Below are 14,703 nucleotides of genomic sequence, written 5' to 3' on the forward strand. Positions count from 1 at the left end.
ATGATACAGACACAGGCTGGCCAACACTGATACACATGTAGACTGACCCACAATGATACACACGTAGACTGACCCACAATGATACAGACACAGGCTGGCCAACACTGATACACACGCAGACTGACCCACAACGATACACATGCAGACTGACCCACAATGATACACACTATGTAAAACTAGTAAAGAAATTGACTAAAACATACACACACACCTTGGCGATAGCCTGGACCCAGTCTTGCTGTGTCTCCTGTGTCTTGGCGCCAAACAAGAACACTCTGTCTGACTGTAGGTAGGTCTCCACCATGAACACAGCCCTGAGAGAAGAATGGGACAGGCACGTCACATACAGTACTGTTCCTGGTGCATGCAGGAGAAAGGGATAGGAGACTGTTACTTTAAAAACTAACCAGCAAGCAGTCTAAATACTACACAAACACATTCTGTACATTACTGTAAATAATGCAAAACGAGACATGTACAGCAACACACGTGTGAAAACACAGAGGCCTAAATACAGTGTCTTCAGAATGTATTCACACCCCTTGACTTTTTCCCACATTCAGATATGTTACAGCCTGAATTTAAAATGGATTAAATTAAATTGGCCTACACACAATAAACCATAATGTGAAAGTGGAATTTTATTACCTACATTTTACTTAAAAATAATAATAATAATAATAATAATTTAACAAATGAATTAAAAATAAAAAGCTGACATTTCTTGAGTCAATAAGTATTTCATCCCTTTGTTATGGCCTAAAAAATAAGTTCAGGAGTAAAAATGTGCTTAACAAGAAGTCACATAGTATTAACATTTAAAAAATATCTGACACTGAATATCCATTTGAGCATGGCGAAGTTATTAATTACACTTCGGACGGTGGATCAATGCACCCAGTTACTACAAATATACAGGCATCCTTTCTAACTCAGTTGCCGGAGAGGAAGGAAACTGCTCAGGGATTTCACCATGAGTTCAATGGTCATTTTAAAACAGTTACAGAGTTTAATGGCTGTGATAGGAGAAAACTGAGGATGGATCAACAACATTGTAGTTACTCCACAATACTAAACTAAATGCGTGAAAACAAGGAAGTCAGTAGAGAAGACAAATATTCCAAAACATGCATCCTGTTTGCAATAAGACACAAAAAATGTGGTACAGAAATGTACTTTATGTCCTGAATACAAAGCAACATTTTGAGGCAAATTCAACACAACACATTGCTGAGGAACACTTCCTATTTTCATGCATGGTGGTGGCTGCATCATGTTATAGGTATGCTTGTCATCGGCAAGGACAAGGCAGTTTTTTAGAATAGAAAAGAGTTAAGCGCAGGCAAAATCCTAGAGGAAAACAGTCTGCTTTCCAACAGACACTGGGAGACTAATTTCCCTTTTCTTACCAAGATGACAACGAATATTCCCGAGTTTACTTACGTAAATTAGATATTTCTGTATATTTCTGTATTTAAAAAAAAAATACAGAAATTATTATTATTTATTTTTTTAAACATGTTTTCACTTTGTCATTATGGTGTATTGTGTGTAGATGGATGATCTATAAAAAAGTATCTATTTAATCCACTTTAATTTCAAGCAGTAACACAACAACATGAACAACATCAAAGGATATGAATACATATATATATATATACCAACACCTTTACCCACGTAGACACAAATACTTCAACATATAGACACATTTACAACACAAACGGTGCTTTATACCTGCTGTTTAAGAGAGGAACGACCCTGCTGCCGGAAGCCAAAAAGGCAGCTATTAATCTTTGTTTGTCCTTTTCCCTCTTTCTCTTATGTCTCTTTCACTGGCTTCCCTCTGTGGTCAGAGTATCACTTTCTTAATGGTTTCGACACAGAGGCAGGCGATCGCTAGATTCGTTTTTTTTGGGGGGGGGGGGGGGTGGCGGGCGAGGGGTAGAGCAGTGGTGGTTATAGGGGGTTATAAGGGGTTATGAGGGGTTATAAGGGGAACAGCAGAGCGTGTCTAAAGGAGCATGTAATGAGGGGTAGAGCGGCGGTGGTTATAAGAGGTTATAAGGGGTTATAGGGGGTTATAAGGGGTTATAAGGGGTTATAAGGGGAACAGCAGAGCGTGTCTAAAGGAGCATGTAATGAGGGGTAGAGCGGCGGTGGTTATAAGGGGTTATAGGGGGTTATAAGGGGTTATAAGGGGTTATAAGGGGAACAGCAGAGCGTGTCTAAAGGAGCATATAATGAGGGGTAGAGCGGCGGTGGTTATAAGGGGTTATAAGGGGAACTGTCTGAAGGAGCATGTAATGAGGGGTAGAGCGGCGGTGGTTATAAGGGGTTATAAGGGGTTATAAGGGGAACTGTCTGAAGGAGCATGTAATGAGGGGTACCGGTAGCGCTGAGGCGTACTTCCACTCACAAACATCAGGGGAACACAGTGGGACACGGGTGTTTGTGTGACCCCACTGGACCCCTGACAAGTGTACAGGCGCTTGTTAGTGAGTCCCAGAGGACAAGTCGGCGAAGGGGGAGAAAGAGAGAGAAAGAAAATGTAGAGAGAGAGAGAGAGATTTCAAAATAGAAGTTTAAGTTTGATGAATATCTCACTAACAAACACAATCCGATGTCTTTAGCCAACACAGAATCCACCTTCACCATCCAAAACGACTTCAACACCCACCCACTTCATCTAGCAGACGCACGATTCTCCCTCCATCAAAACCTATGTGCATATTTTGCTATAATATTCTGAAAACGTGGGCTGGTAATACTCATCGGGGATCAGCGGACAAGGTAGAGGGTCTCATACCTGATGAAATTACCAACGCAGTCTATTTAATATAAAATGACACCCACGTGGTTCTGCAGTGCAGGGCGATGCAGAGTAAGCACAGTTCCTGCATACGTTAATATGTATGAGCCGTAGACCGATGGATGTTCCCTGTAGAGCACTAAGGCTAATCTCTCGTAGACAGATCTACAGTACCAGTCAAAGGTTTAGACACACCTACTCATTCAAGGGTTTAGAACACCTTCTCATTCAAGGGTTTTTCTTTATTTTTATTATTTTTATTTTTTTACAATTTTCTACATTGTAGAATAATAGTGAAGACATCAACACTATGAGATAACACATATGGAATCATGTAATAACCAAAAAAGTGTTAAACAAATCTAAATATATTTGATATGTGAGATTCTTCAAAGTAGCCATCCTTTGCCTTGATGACAGCTTTGCACACTCTTGGCATATATTTTGACTTGTTTAACCTTTTTTTGGTTACTAATTGATTCCATATGTGTTATTTCATAGTTTTGACATCTTCACTATTATTCTACAATGTAGAAAATAGTACAAATAAAGAAAAACCCTTGAATGAGAAGGTGTTCTAAACCCTTGAATGAGAAGGTGTTCTAAACCCTTGAATGAGTAGGTGTTCTAAACCCTTGAATGAGAAGGTGTTCTAAACCCTTGAATGAGAAGGTGTTCTAAACCCTTGAATGAGAAGGTGTTCTAAACCCTTGAATGAGAAGGTGTTCTAAACCCTTGAATGAGAAGGTGTGTCTAAACCTTTGACTGGTACTGTAGGTAAACAGAATTGGTTCTGTAGACTCTGTTGGGACTGAACGTGACACGTAGGGTAAAGGACAGCCGTAGTTACAATGTTAGGGTTTTTACTAGATTGTTATTTGGACAAATCACAATTTCACATGTGTTAGCATCTTTCCATTTTCGGAAGCGATCATTTTGCTTGTAACTTTCAAAGCGAGAGGGTGGAGCTCCTCGTTCCATTTCCACTCCTCGTTCTAGCATCTCTTAACATGTACAGACCCAGAACATAATCGAGCAGCTGTCTAATATACTGAAGACTTGCTCTGGGTTTTAACAAAGAGAACACTGAAGCATGCTGGGACTGTGGAGGTACAAAGGGTTTTTTATTTTCATTTGAATTTAACCTTTATTTAACTAGGCAAGTCAGTTAAGAACAAATTCTTATTTACAATGACGGCCTAGGAAGTGCCTTGTTCAGGGGCAGAACGGCAGACTGTTTGGGCCAGTAATTGAAAGGCTACAATGTTCTAACCACTAGAGGCTACTTGCCACTCAGCGTGTGGGGGTTTAATCTATGATACTGATCAGTAGTCAATGTAGCTCTTAATTACTCTCCCACTGAAGGACAGGGAGAGAGATGAGGAGACAGAGAGGCTGGGGGACAGGGAGAGAGATGAGACAGAGAGTCTGTGGGACAGGGAGAGAGATGGGACAGAGAGGCTGGGGGACAGGGAGAGAGATGAGGAGACAGAGAGGCTGGGGGACAGGGAGAGAGATGAGACAGAGAGTCTGGGGGACAGGGAGAGAGATGAGGAGACAGAGAGGCTGTGGGACAGGGAGAGAGATGGGACAGAGCGGCTGGGGGACAGGGAGAGAGATGAGACAGAGAGGCTGGGGGACAGGGAGAGAGATGAGGAGACAGAGAGGCTGGGGGACAGGGAGAGAGATGAGACAGAGAGGCTGGGGGACAGGGAGAGAGATGAGGAGACAGAGAGGCTGGGGGACAGGGAGAGAGACGAGACAGAGAGGCTGGGGACAGGGAGAGAGATGAGGAGACAGAGAGGCTGGGGGACAGGGAGAGAGATGAGGAGACAGAGAGGCTGGGGGACAGGGAGAGAGATGAGGAGACAGAGAGGCTGGGGGACAGGGAGAGAGATGAGACAGAGAGGCTGGGGGACAGGGAGAGAGATGAGGAGACAGAGAGGCTGGGGGACAGGGAGAGAGATGAGACAGAGAGGCTGGGGGACAGGGAGAGAGATGAGACAGAGAGGCTGGGGGACAGGGAGAGAGATGATGAGACAGAGAGGCTGGGGAGCACCATTTTACAATGATCGCGTAGCCATCAAACAAAAACACACAGAGACACACACACACACACAGAGAGACACACACACAAACACAGACACACACACACACACACACAGAGACACACACACACAGACACAGACACAGACACACACACACACACACACACACACACACACACACACACACACACACACACACACACACACACACACACACACACACACACACACAGAGAAACAGACACATACACAGAGATACACACACACACATAGAGAAGCACACACAGAGATACACACACACACACACACACAGAGAGAGACACACACAGATACACACAGATACACAGAGAGACACACACAGATACACCAACAACTACAAACTCAAGTGCATACTGTAGGCCCCCCACACACACACAACACCCCCGTCTCCCTGACACACACACAACACCCCCGACTCCCCGACACACACAACACCCCCGTCTCCCCGACAGACACACAACACCCCTGTCTCCCGACACACACAACACCCCCGTCTCCCCGACACACACACAACACCCCCGTCTCCCCAACACACACACAACACCCCCGTCTCCCCAACACACACAACACCCCCGTCTCCCCGACACACACAACAGCCCCGTCTCCGCAACACACACAACACCCCCGTCTCCCCAACACACACACAACACCCCCGTCTCCCCGACACACACAACACCCCCGTCTCCCCGACACACACACAACACCCCCGTCTCCCCGACACACACAACACCCCCGTCTCCCCGACACACACAACACCCCCGTCTCCCCGACACACACACAACACACAACACCCCCGTCTCCCCGACACACACACACAACACCCCCGTCTCCCTGACACATACACAACACCCCCGTCTCCCCGACACACACACAAACAACCCCGTCTCCCCGACACACACAACACCCCCGTCTACCCGACACACACACAACAACCCCGTCTCCCTGACACACACAACACCCCCATCTCCCCGACACACACACAACACCCCCGTCTACCCGACACACACACAACAACCCCGTCTCCCTGACACACACAACACCCCCATCTCCCCGACACACACACAACACCCCCATCTCCCCGACACACACACACTCCAAAAATACGCAGAAAAATTAACTAGGTTTGATTGTGTACATGAATACATTGCATGGGGCCAGAGTAGTGAGTACAGCCAGATGTCCATAATGAGAACATAAATAACATTTACAAATCAAGACATTGTTCCCTCTCCATAACATCTGCTGGGGTATTAATGGACCCATTATTTGAGCCACACACACACACACACAAGAAATTGACATATGCACACACACATTCGGTGCACGTACATGCACACACTCAGAAATTGCATAATGGTCCCCTCTTCAGAATGATTGCTCATTGTTTAAATGTTTGAAGGGAATGGATAAGCCAAGCTATATTTTGCCTAAACTGCAGTCAGAGAATATACAGTTGAAGTGGGAAGTTTACATACACTTAGGTTGGAGTCATTAAAACTTGTTTTTCAACCACTCCACAAATTTCTTGTTAACAAACTATAGTTTTGGCAAGTCGGTTAGGACATCTACTTTGTGCAGGACACAAGTTACTTTTCCAACAACTGTTTACAGATTATTTCACTTACAATTCACTGTATGGGACGGCAGAGTAGCTTAGTGGTTAAAGTTTAGGGGCGGCAGGGTAGCTTAGTGGTTAGAGTTTAGGGGCGGCAGGGTAGCTTAGTGGTTAGAGTTTAGGGGCGGCAGAGTAGCTTAGTGGTTAGAGTTTAGGGGCGGCAGAGTAGCTTAGTGGTTAGAGTTTAGGGACGGCAGAGTAGCTTAGTGGTTAGAGTTTAGGGACGGCAGAGTAGCTTAGTGGTTAGAGTTTAGGGACGGCAGAGTAGCTTAGTGGTTAGAGTTTAGGGACGGCAGGGTAGCTTAGTGGTTAGAGTTTAGGGACGGCAGAGTAGCTTAGTGCTTAGAGTTTAGGGACGGCAGAGTAATTTAGTGGTTAGAGTTTAGGGACGGCAGAGTAGCTTAGTGGTTAGAGTTTAGGGACGGCAGAGTAGCTTAGTGGTTAGAGTTTAGGGACGGCAGAGTAGTTTAGTGGTTAGAGTTTAGGGACGGCAGAGTAGCTTAGTGGTTAGAGTTTAGGGACGGCAGAGTAGCTTAGTGGTTAGAGTTTAGGGACGGCAGGGTAGCTTAGTGGTTAGAGTTTAGGGGCGGCAGGGTAGCTTAGTGGTTAGAGTTTAGGGGCGGCAGGGTATCTTAGTGGTTAGAGTTTAGGGGCGGCAGAGCGTTGGACTGGTAACCGAAAGGTTGCAAGTTCAAAGCCCCAAACTGACAAGGTACAAATCTGTAATTCTGCCCCTGAACAAGGCAGTTAACCCTCTGTTTCTAGGCCGTCATTGAAAATAATAATGTGTTCTTAACTGACTTGCCTGGTTAAATAAAGGTAAAATATATAAATTTCACAATTCCAGTGGGTCAGAAGTTTACATACACTAAGTTGACTGTGCCTTTAAACAGCTTGGAAAATTCCATAAAATGATGTCATGGCTTTAGAAGCTTCTGATAGGCTAATTGACCTGTGGATGTATTTCAAGGTCTTCCTTCAAACTCAGTGCCTCTTTGCTTGACATCATGGGAAAATCAAAAGAAATCAGAAAAAAAAATTGTAGACCTTAACAAGTCTGGTTCATCCTTGGGAGCAATTTCCAAACGCCTGAATGTACCACGTTCATCTGTACAAACAATAGTACGCAAGTATAAACACCATGGGACCACGTAGCCATCATACCACTCAGGAAGGACAAATTCTGTCTACTAGAGATGAACGTACTTTGGTGCGAAAAGTGCAAATCAATCCCAGAACAACAGCAAAGGACCTTGTGAATTGTCACCCGCCAACCCCTCTTCTACGCTACTGCTACTCTCTGTTCATCATATATGCATAGTCACTTTAACCATATCTACATGTACATACTACCTGAATCAGCCTGACTAACCGGTGTCTGTATATATATATATATATATATATTTTTTTTTACCTTTATTTTACTAGGCAAGTCAGTTAAGAACAAATTCTTATTTTCAATGACGGCCTAGGAACAGTGGGTTAACTGCCTGTTCAAGGGCAGAACGACAGATGCTGTACCTTGTCAGCTCAGGGATTTGAACTTGCAACCTTTCGGTTACTAGTCCAATGCTCTAACCACTAGGCTACACTGCCGCCCCATAGCCTCGCTACTGTTGTAGCCTCGCTACTGTTATAGCCTCGCTACTGTATATAGCCTCGCTACTGTTATAGCCTCGCTACTGTATATAGCCTCGCTACTGTTATAGCCTCTCTACTGTATATAGCCTCTCTACTGTATATAGCCTCGCTACATTTATAGCCTCACTACTGTATATAGCCTCTCTACTGTATATAGCCTCTCTACTGTATATAGCCACTCTACTGTATATAGCCTCGCTACTGTATATAGCCTCTCTACTGTATATAGCCTCTCTACTGTTATAACCTCTCTACTGTATATAGCCTCTCTACTGTATATAGCCTCTCTACTGTATATAGCCTCTCTACTGTGTATAGCCTCTCTACAGTATATAGCCTCTCTACTGTATATAGCCTCGCTACTGTTACAGCCTCTCTACTGTATATAGCCTCTCTACTGTATATAGCCTCTCTACTGAATATAGCCTCTCTACTGTATATAGCCTCTCTACTGTATATAGCCTCTCTACTGTATATAGCCTCGCTACTGTATATAGCCTCTCTACTGTATATAGCCTCGCTACATTTATAGCCTCACTACTGTATATAGCCTCTCTACTGTATATAGCCTCTCTACTGTATATAGCCTCGCTACAGTATATAGCCTCGCTACTGTATATAGCCTCGCTACTGTTATAGCCTCGCTACTGTATATAGCCTCTCTACTGTATATAGTCTCTCTACTGTATATAGCCTCTCTACTGTATATAGCCTCTCTACAGTATATAGCCTCTCTACTGTATATAGCCTCTCTACTGTATATAGCCTCTCTACTGTATATAGCCTCTCTACTGTATATAGCCTAACTACATTTATAGCCTCACTACTGTATATAGCCTCGCTACTGTTATAGCCTCGCTACTGTATACAGCCTCTCTACTGTTATAACCTCTCTACTGTATATAGCCTCGCTACTGTATACAGCCTCTCTACTGTATATAACCTCTCTACTGTATATAGCCTCTCTACTGTATATAACCTCTCTACTGTATATAGCCTCTCTACTGTATATAGCCTCTCTACTGTATATAACCTCTCTACTGTATATAGCCTCTCTACTGTATATAGCCTCTCTACTGTATATAACCTCTCTACTGTATATAGCCTCTCTACTGTATATAACCTCTCTACTGTATATAACCTCTCTACAGTATATAGCCTGTATTTACTGTTGTTTTTATTTCTTTACTTACATATTGTTCACCTAATACCTTTTTTGCACTATTGGTTAGAGCCTGTAAGTCAGCATTTCACTGTAAGGTCTACTACACCTGTTGTATTCGGCGCATGTGACAAATACACTTTGATTTGAAGATGCTGGAGGAAACAGGTATAAAAATATCTATATCCACAGTAAAACGAGTCCAATAGATATAACCTGAAAGGCCGCTCAGCAAGGAAGAGGCCCCTGCTCCAAGACTGGCATAAAAAAGCCAGACTACATTTTGCAACTGCAAAAGATCATACTTTTTTTTTGAAAAATGTTTTTGGAGAAACTGTTTGGCCATAATGGAAAAAGGGGGAGGCTTGCAAGCTGAAGAACACCATCCCAACCGTGAACTATGGCAGTATAATGTCGTGGGGGTGCTTTGCTGCAGGAGGGACTGATGCCCTTCACAAAATAGATGGCTTCATTAGGGAGGAACATTATGTGGATATATTGAAGCAACATCTCAAGACATCAGCCAGGAAGTTAAAGCTTGGTCGCAAAACACCTCATTTGGCCGCCTTTCGTTCCAGTACTCTGCTGCCTGTGACTGGAACGAATTGCAAAAATCGCTGAAGTTGGAGACTTTTATCTCCCTCACCAACTTCAAACATCAGCTATCTGAGCAGCTAACCGATCGCTGCAGCTGTACATAGTCTATTGGTAAATAGCCCACCCTTTTCACCTACCTCATCCCCATACTGTTTTTATTTATTTACTTTTCTGCTCTTCTGCACACCAATATCTCTACCTGTACATGACCATCTGATCTAATCTGCAAAATTGTAATTATTTGCCTACCTCCTCATGCCTTTTGCACACATTGTATATAGACCCCCCCTTTGTTTTCTACTGTGTTATTGACTTGTTAATTGTTTACTCCATGTGTAACTCTTTGTTGTATGCTCACACTGCTATGCTTTATCTTGGCCAGGTCGCAGTTGCAAATGAGAACTTGTTCTCAACTAGCCTACCTGGTTAAATAAAGGTGTTCTCAACTAGCCTACCTGGTTAAATAAAGGTGTTCTCAACTAGCCTACCTGGTTAAATAAAGGTGTTCTCAACTAGCCTACCTGGTTAAATAAAGGTGTTCTCAACTAGCCTACCTGGTTAAATAAAGGTGAAATAAAAAAAATAAAAAAAATGGGTCTTCCAAATGGACAATGACCCCAAGCATACTTCCAAAGTTGTGTCAAAATGGCTTAAAGACAACAAAGTCAAGGTTTTGGATTGGCCATCACAAAGCCCTGACCTCAATCCCATAGAAAATGTGTGGGCGGAACTGAAAAAGCCTGTGCGAGCAAGGAGGCCTACAAACCTGACTCTGTTACACCAGCTCTGCCAGGAGGAATGAGACAAATTTCACCCAACTTATTGTGGGAAGCTTGTGGAAAGCTACCCGAAACGTTTGACCCAAGTAAAAAAATGCTACCAAATACTAATTCACTATGTAAACTTCTCACCCACTGGGAATGTGATTAAAAAAAAATAGCTGAAATAAATAATTCTCTCTACTATTATTGTGACAACTCACATCCTTAAAATAAAGTGGTGATTACTGATCTAAGACAGGGAATTTTTACTAGGATTAAATGTCAGGAATTGTGAGGAAAAAAAACGGAGTTGAAATGTATTTGGCTAAGGTGTATGTAAACTTCTGCCTTCAACTGTATCTATACGGCTAGTGTTTTTTCTGTTCACATGTCTGTCTGTCTTAGTTTACGTCCCTCTTAGTAAGTGATTTAGCTTATCAACTTTTTTTCCCCACTTTGAATTGATAAGAAGTTCATTACAATGATGGATTGGTAGACGCCTGGTGGTTTCTGCACTTTTAACCTGATTTTGCTGATGTCAATACAACACATAAACCATACAATTATGAAATGTGCAGTGGAGTTTTTTATGGAAGTTCAGAAGGTCAAAGGGGGGGGGGGTGTCAAAGAGTGTGCATGAGAGAAATTGTGTGTGTATTCATGAATGCATGTGTGTGTGTGTTTCTACGTGTGTGTGTGTTTGTTTTTTGTTTTTGTGTGTGTGTTTTCTGTGTGTGTCTGTGTGTATGTGTGTTTGTGTGTGTGTTTTCTGTGTGTGTCTGTGTGTGTGTGTGTGTGTGTTTGTTTGTGTGTGTGTGTGTCTGTGTGTGTGTGTGTCCATACCCAGCTCCAGTCATGGTCTCTGTGTTGTTGACGGCCAGACTGACCACCTCAGTGATGTCCACTCTGCCGGTGGCCATGGGGCTCCGTTCATTCTCATAATAGCTAAGGAAGCCCCCCTCCAGAGTACACCAGCGTCGCACCATGTCTGAAACACACACACACACGTTAGTTCAAACACACACGTTAGTTCAAAGTTCACACACACACGTTAGCTCAAACAGTTGGTACGCTGTCAAGGAGGGCTGTCATGTGTGTTTGCGAACAGATGATCACTGGCCCAGTATGGGGACAGGGACAGTGACAGTGGAGGAGGAGATGATCACCGGCCCAGTATGGGGACAGGGAGAGTGGAGGAGGAGATGATCACTGGCCCAGTATGGGGACAGGGAGAGTGGAGGAGGAGATGATCACTGGCCCAGTATGGGGACAGGGAGAGTGGAGGAGGAGATGATCACTGGCCCAGTATGGGGACAGGGACAGTGGAGGAGGAGATGATCACTGGCCCAGTATGGGGACAGGGACAGTGGAGGAGGAGATGATCACTGGCCCAGTATGGGGACAGGGACAGTGGAGGAGGAGATGATCACTGGCCCAGTATGGGGACAGGGACAGTGGAGGAGGAGATGATCACTGGCCCAGTATGGGGACAGGGACAGTGGAGGAGGATATGCTGTTAGCAGCACACATTTCACATACACTACAAAGACACACATACACACACACACACAGAGAAACACACACAGAAACACACACACACACACACAAAGAAACACACAGAGAAAAACACACACAGAAACACACACACACATTTACACAGAGAGAAACACACACAGAAACACACACACACATTTACACAGAGAGAGAAACACACACAGAAACACACACATTTCACATACACTACAAAGACACACATACACACACACACAGAGAAACACACACAGAAACACACACACAGAGAAACACACAGAGAGAAACACACACAGAAACACACACACATACACAGAGAGAAACACACACACATACACAGAGAGAGAAACACACACAGAAACACACACACAGAAACACACACATTGACTTATTATGAACCCTCTCCAAGACAGTCCTAGCAAAATCTTCGCTTGAGAAATGCAGAACCAGTCAAAAGTTTGGACACACCTACTCATTCAAGGGCTTTTCTTAATGTTTACTATTTTCTACATTGTAATAATAGTGAAGACATCAACACTATGACATAACATATATGGAATCATGTAGTAACCAAAAAAAACGTATATATTTTATATTTCAGATTCTTCAAAGTAGCCACTATTTGCCTTGATGACACCTTTGCACACTCTTGGCATTCTCTCAACCAGCTTCACCTGGAATGTTTTTTTATAACAGTCTTCACCAGGAATGTTTTCCAACAGGAGTTCCCACATATACTGAACACTTGTTGGCAGCTTTTCCTTCACTCTGCGGTAAAACTCATCCCAACTCATCCCAACTTAATTGGGTTGAGGTCAGGTGATTGTGGAGGCCAGGTCATCTGATGCAGCACTCTATCACTCTCCTTCTTGGTTAAATAGCTCTTACACAGCCTGGAGGTGTGTTGGGTCATTGTCCTGTTGAAAAACAAATGATAGTCCCACTAAGCGCAAACCAGATGGGATGGCGTATCGCTGCAGAATGCTGTGGTAGCCATGCTGGTTAAGTGTGCCTTGAATTTTATATAAATCACAAACAGTGTCACCAGCAAAGCACCCCCACACCATCACACCTCCTCCTCCTTGCTTCATGTTGGGAACCACACATGTGAAGATCATCCTTTCACCTACTCTGTGTCTCACAAAGAAACGGCAGTTGGAACCAAACATCTGAAATTTGGTCTCATCAGACAAAAGAACAGATTTCCGGGCATATGTGGGAACTCCTTCAAGACTGTTGGAAAAGCATTCCAGGTGAAGCTGGTTGAGAGAATGCCAAGAGTGTGCAAAGCTGTCATCAAGGCAAAGGGTGCCTACTTTTAAGAATCTCACATATAAAACATATTTTTATTTGTTTAATGATTCCATATGTGTTATTTCATCATTTTTTTGTCTTCACTATTATTCTACAATGTTGAAAATAGTCAAAATAAATGTGTCCAAATTCTTTACTGGCACTGTATATATACAGTGCATTCAACATATTCAGACCCCTTCCCTTTTTCCACATTTTGTTACAGCCTTATTCTAAAATGGATCAAATGTATTGTTTTCCTCATCAATGTACACAAAATACCACACCATGATGAAATGAAAACAGGTTTATAGATATTTTTGCAAATGTATAAAAATAAAAATAAACATGTTTACAGAAGTATTCAGACCCTTTGCTATGAGACTAAAACATGAGCTCAGGTGCATCCTGTTCCATTGATCATCCTTCAGATGTTTCTACAACTTGATTGGAGTCCACCTTTGGTAAATTCAATTGATTGGACATGATTTGGAAAGGCACACACCTGTCTATAGTTAACAGAGACAGGATTGTGTCGAGGCACAGATCTGGGGAAGGGTATCGAAACTATTCTGCATCTTTGAAGGTCCCCAAGAACACAGTTGCCTTCATCATTCTTAAATTGTAGAAGTTTGGAACAACCTAGACTTCCTAGAGATGGCCGCCCAGCCAAACTGAGCAATCGGGGGAGAAGGGCCTTGGACAGGGAGATGACCAAGAACCTGATGGTGACTCTGACAGAGCTATAGAGTTCCTTTGTGGAGATGGGAGAACATTCCAGAAGGACAACCATCTCTGCAGCACAAATCAGGCATTTCTGGTAGAGTGTCCAGACGGAAGCCACTCCTCAATAAAAGGCACTTAAAAAGACTCTCAGACCACGAGAAACAAGATTCTCTGGTCTCATGAAAACAACATTGAATGATTTGGCCTGAATGCCAAGCGTCACATCTGGGGGAAACATGGAACCATCCCTACAGTGAAGCATGGTGGTGGCAGCATCATGCTTTGGGGGTATTTGTTCAGTGACAGTGACTGGGAGGCTACTCAGGATCGATGGAAAGATGAACAGAGCAAAGTACAGAGAGATCATTGATGAAAACCTGCTCCAGAGCGCTCAGGACCTCAGACTGGGGCAAACGTTCACCTTCCAACATGACAACAAACCTAACCACACAGCCAAGACAATGCAGGATTGGCTTCAGGAC

General features: G+C 43.5%; 1 protein-coding gene across 1 annotated transcript in view; it reads right to left on the reverse strand.

The window, feature by feature from the left end:
* Positions 1-14,703, reverse strand: part of arap2 (ArfGAP with RhoGAP domain, ankyrin repeat and PH domain 2) — a 260,125-nt gene that overhangs the window by 55,925 nt on the left and 189,497 nt on the right. Inside the window, exons 16-17 of the mRNA XM_031831383.1 lie at positions 11,516-11,660; positions 212-314 (exon numbers count right to left, since the gene is read on the reverse strand). Of these exons, the coding sequence (XP_031687243.1) occupies positions 212-314; positions 11,516-11,660 (248 nt within the window). The remainder of the gene's footprint in view (positions 1-211; positions 315-11,515; positions 11,661-14,703) is intronic.

This window comes from Oncorhynchus kisutch, linkage group LG9 (assembly GCF_002021735.2).
Source record: "Oncorhynchus kisutch isolate 150728-3 linkage group LG9, Okis_V2, whole genome shotgun sequence".
Lineage (NCBI taxonomy): Eukaryota > Metazoa > Chordata > Actinopteri > Salmoniformes > Salmonidae > Oncorhynchus > Oncorhynchus kisutch.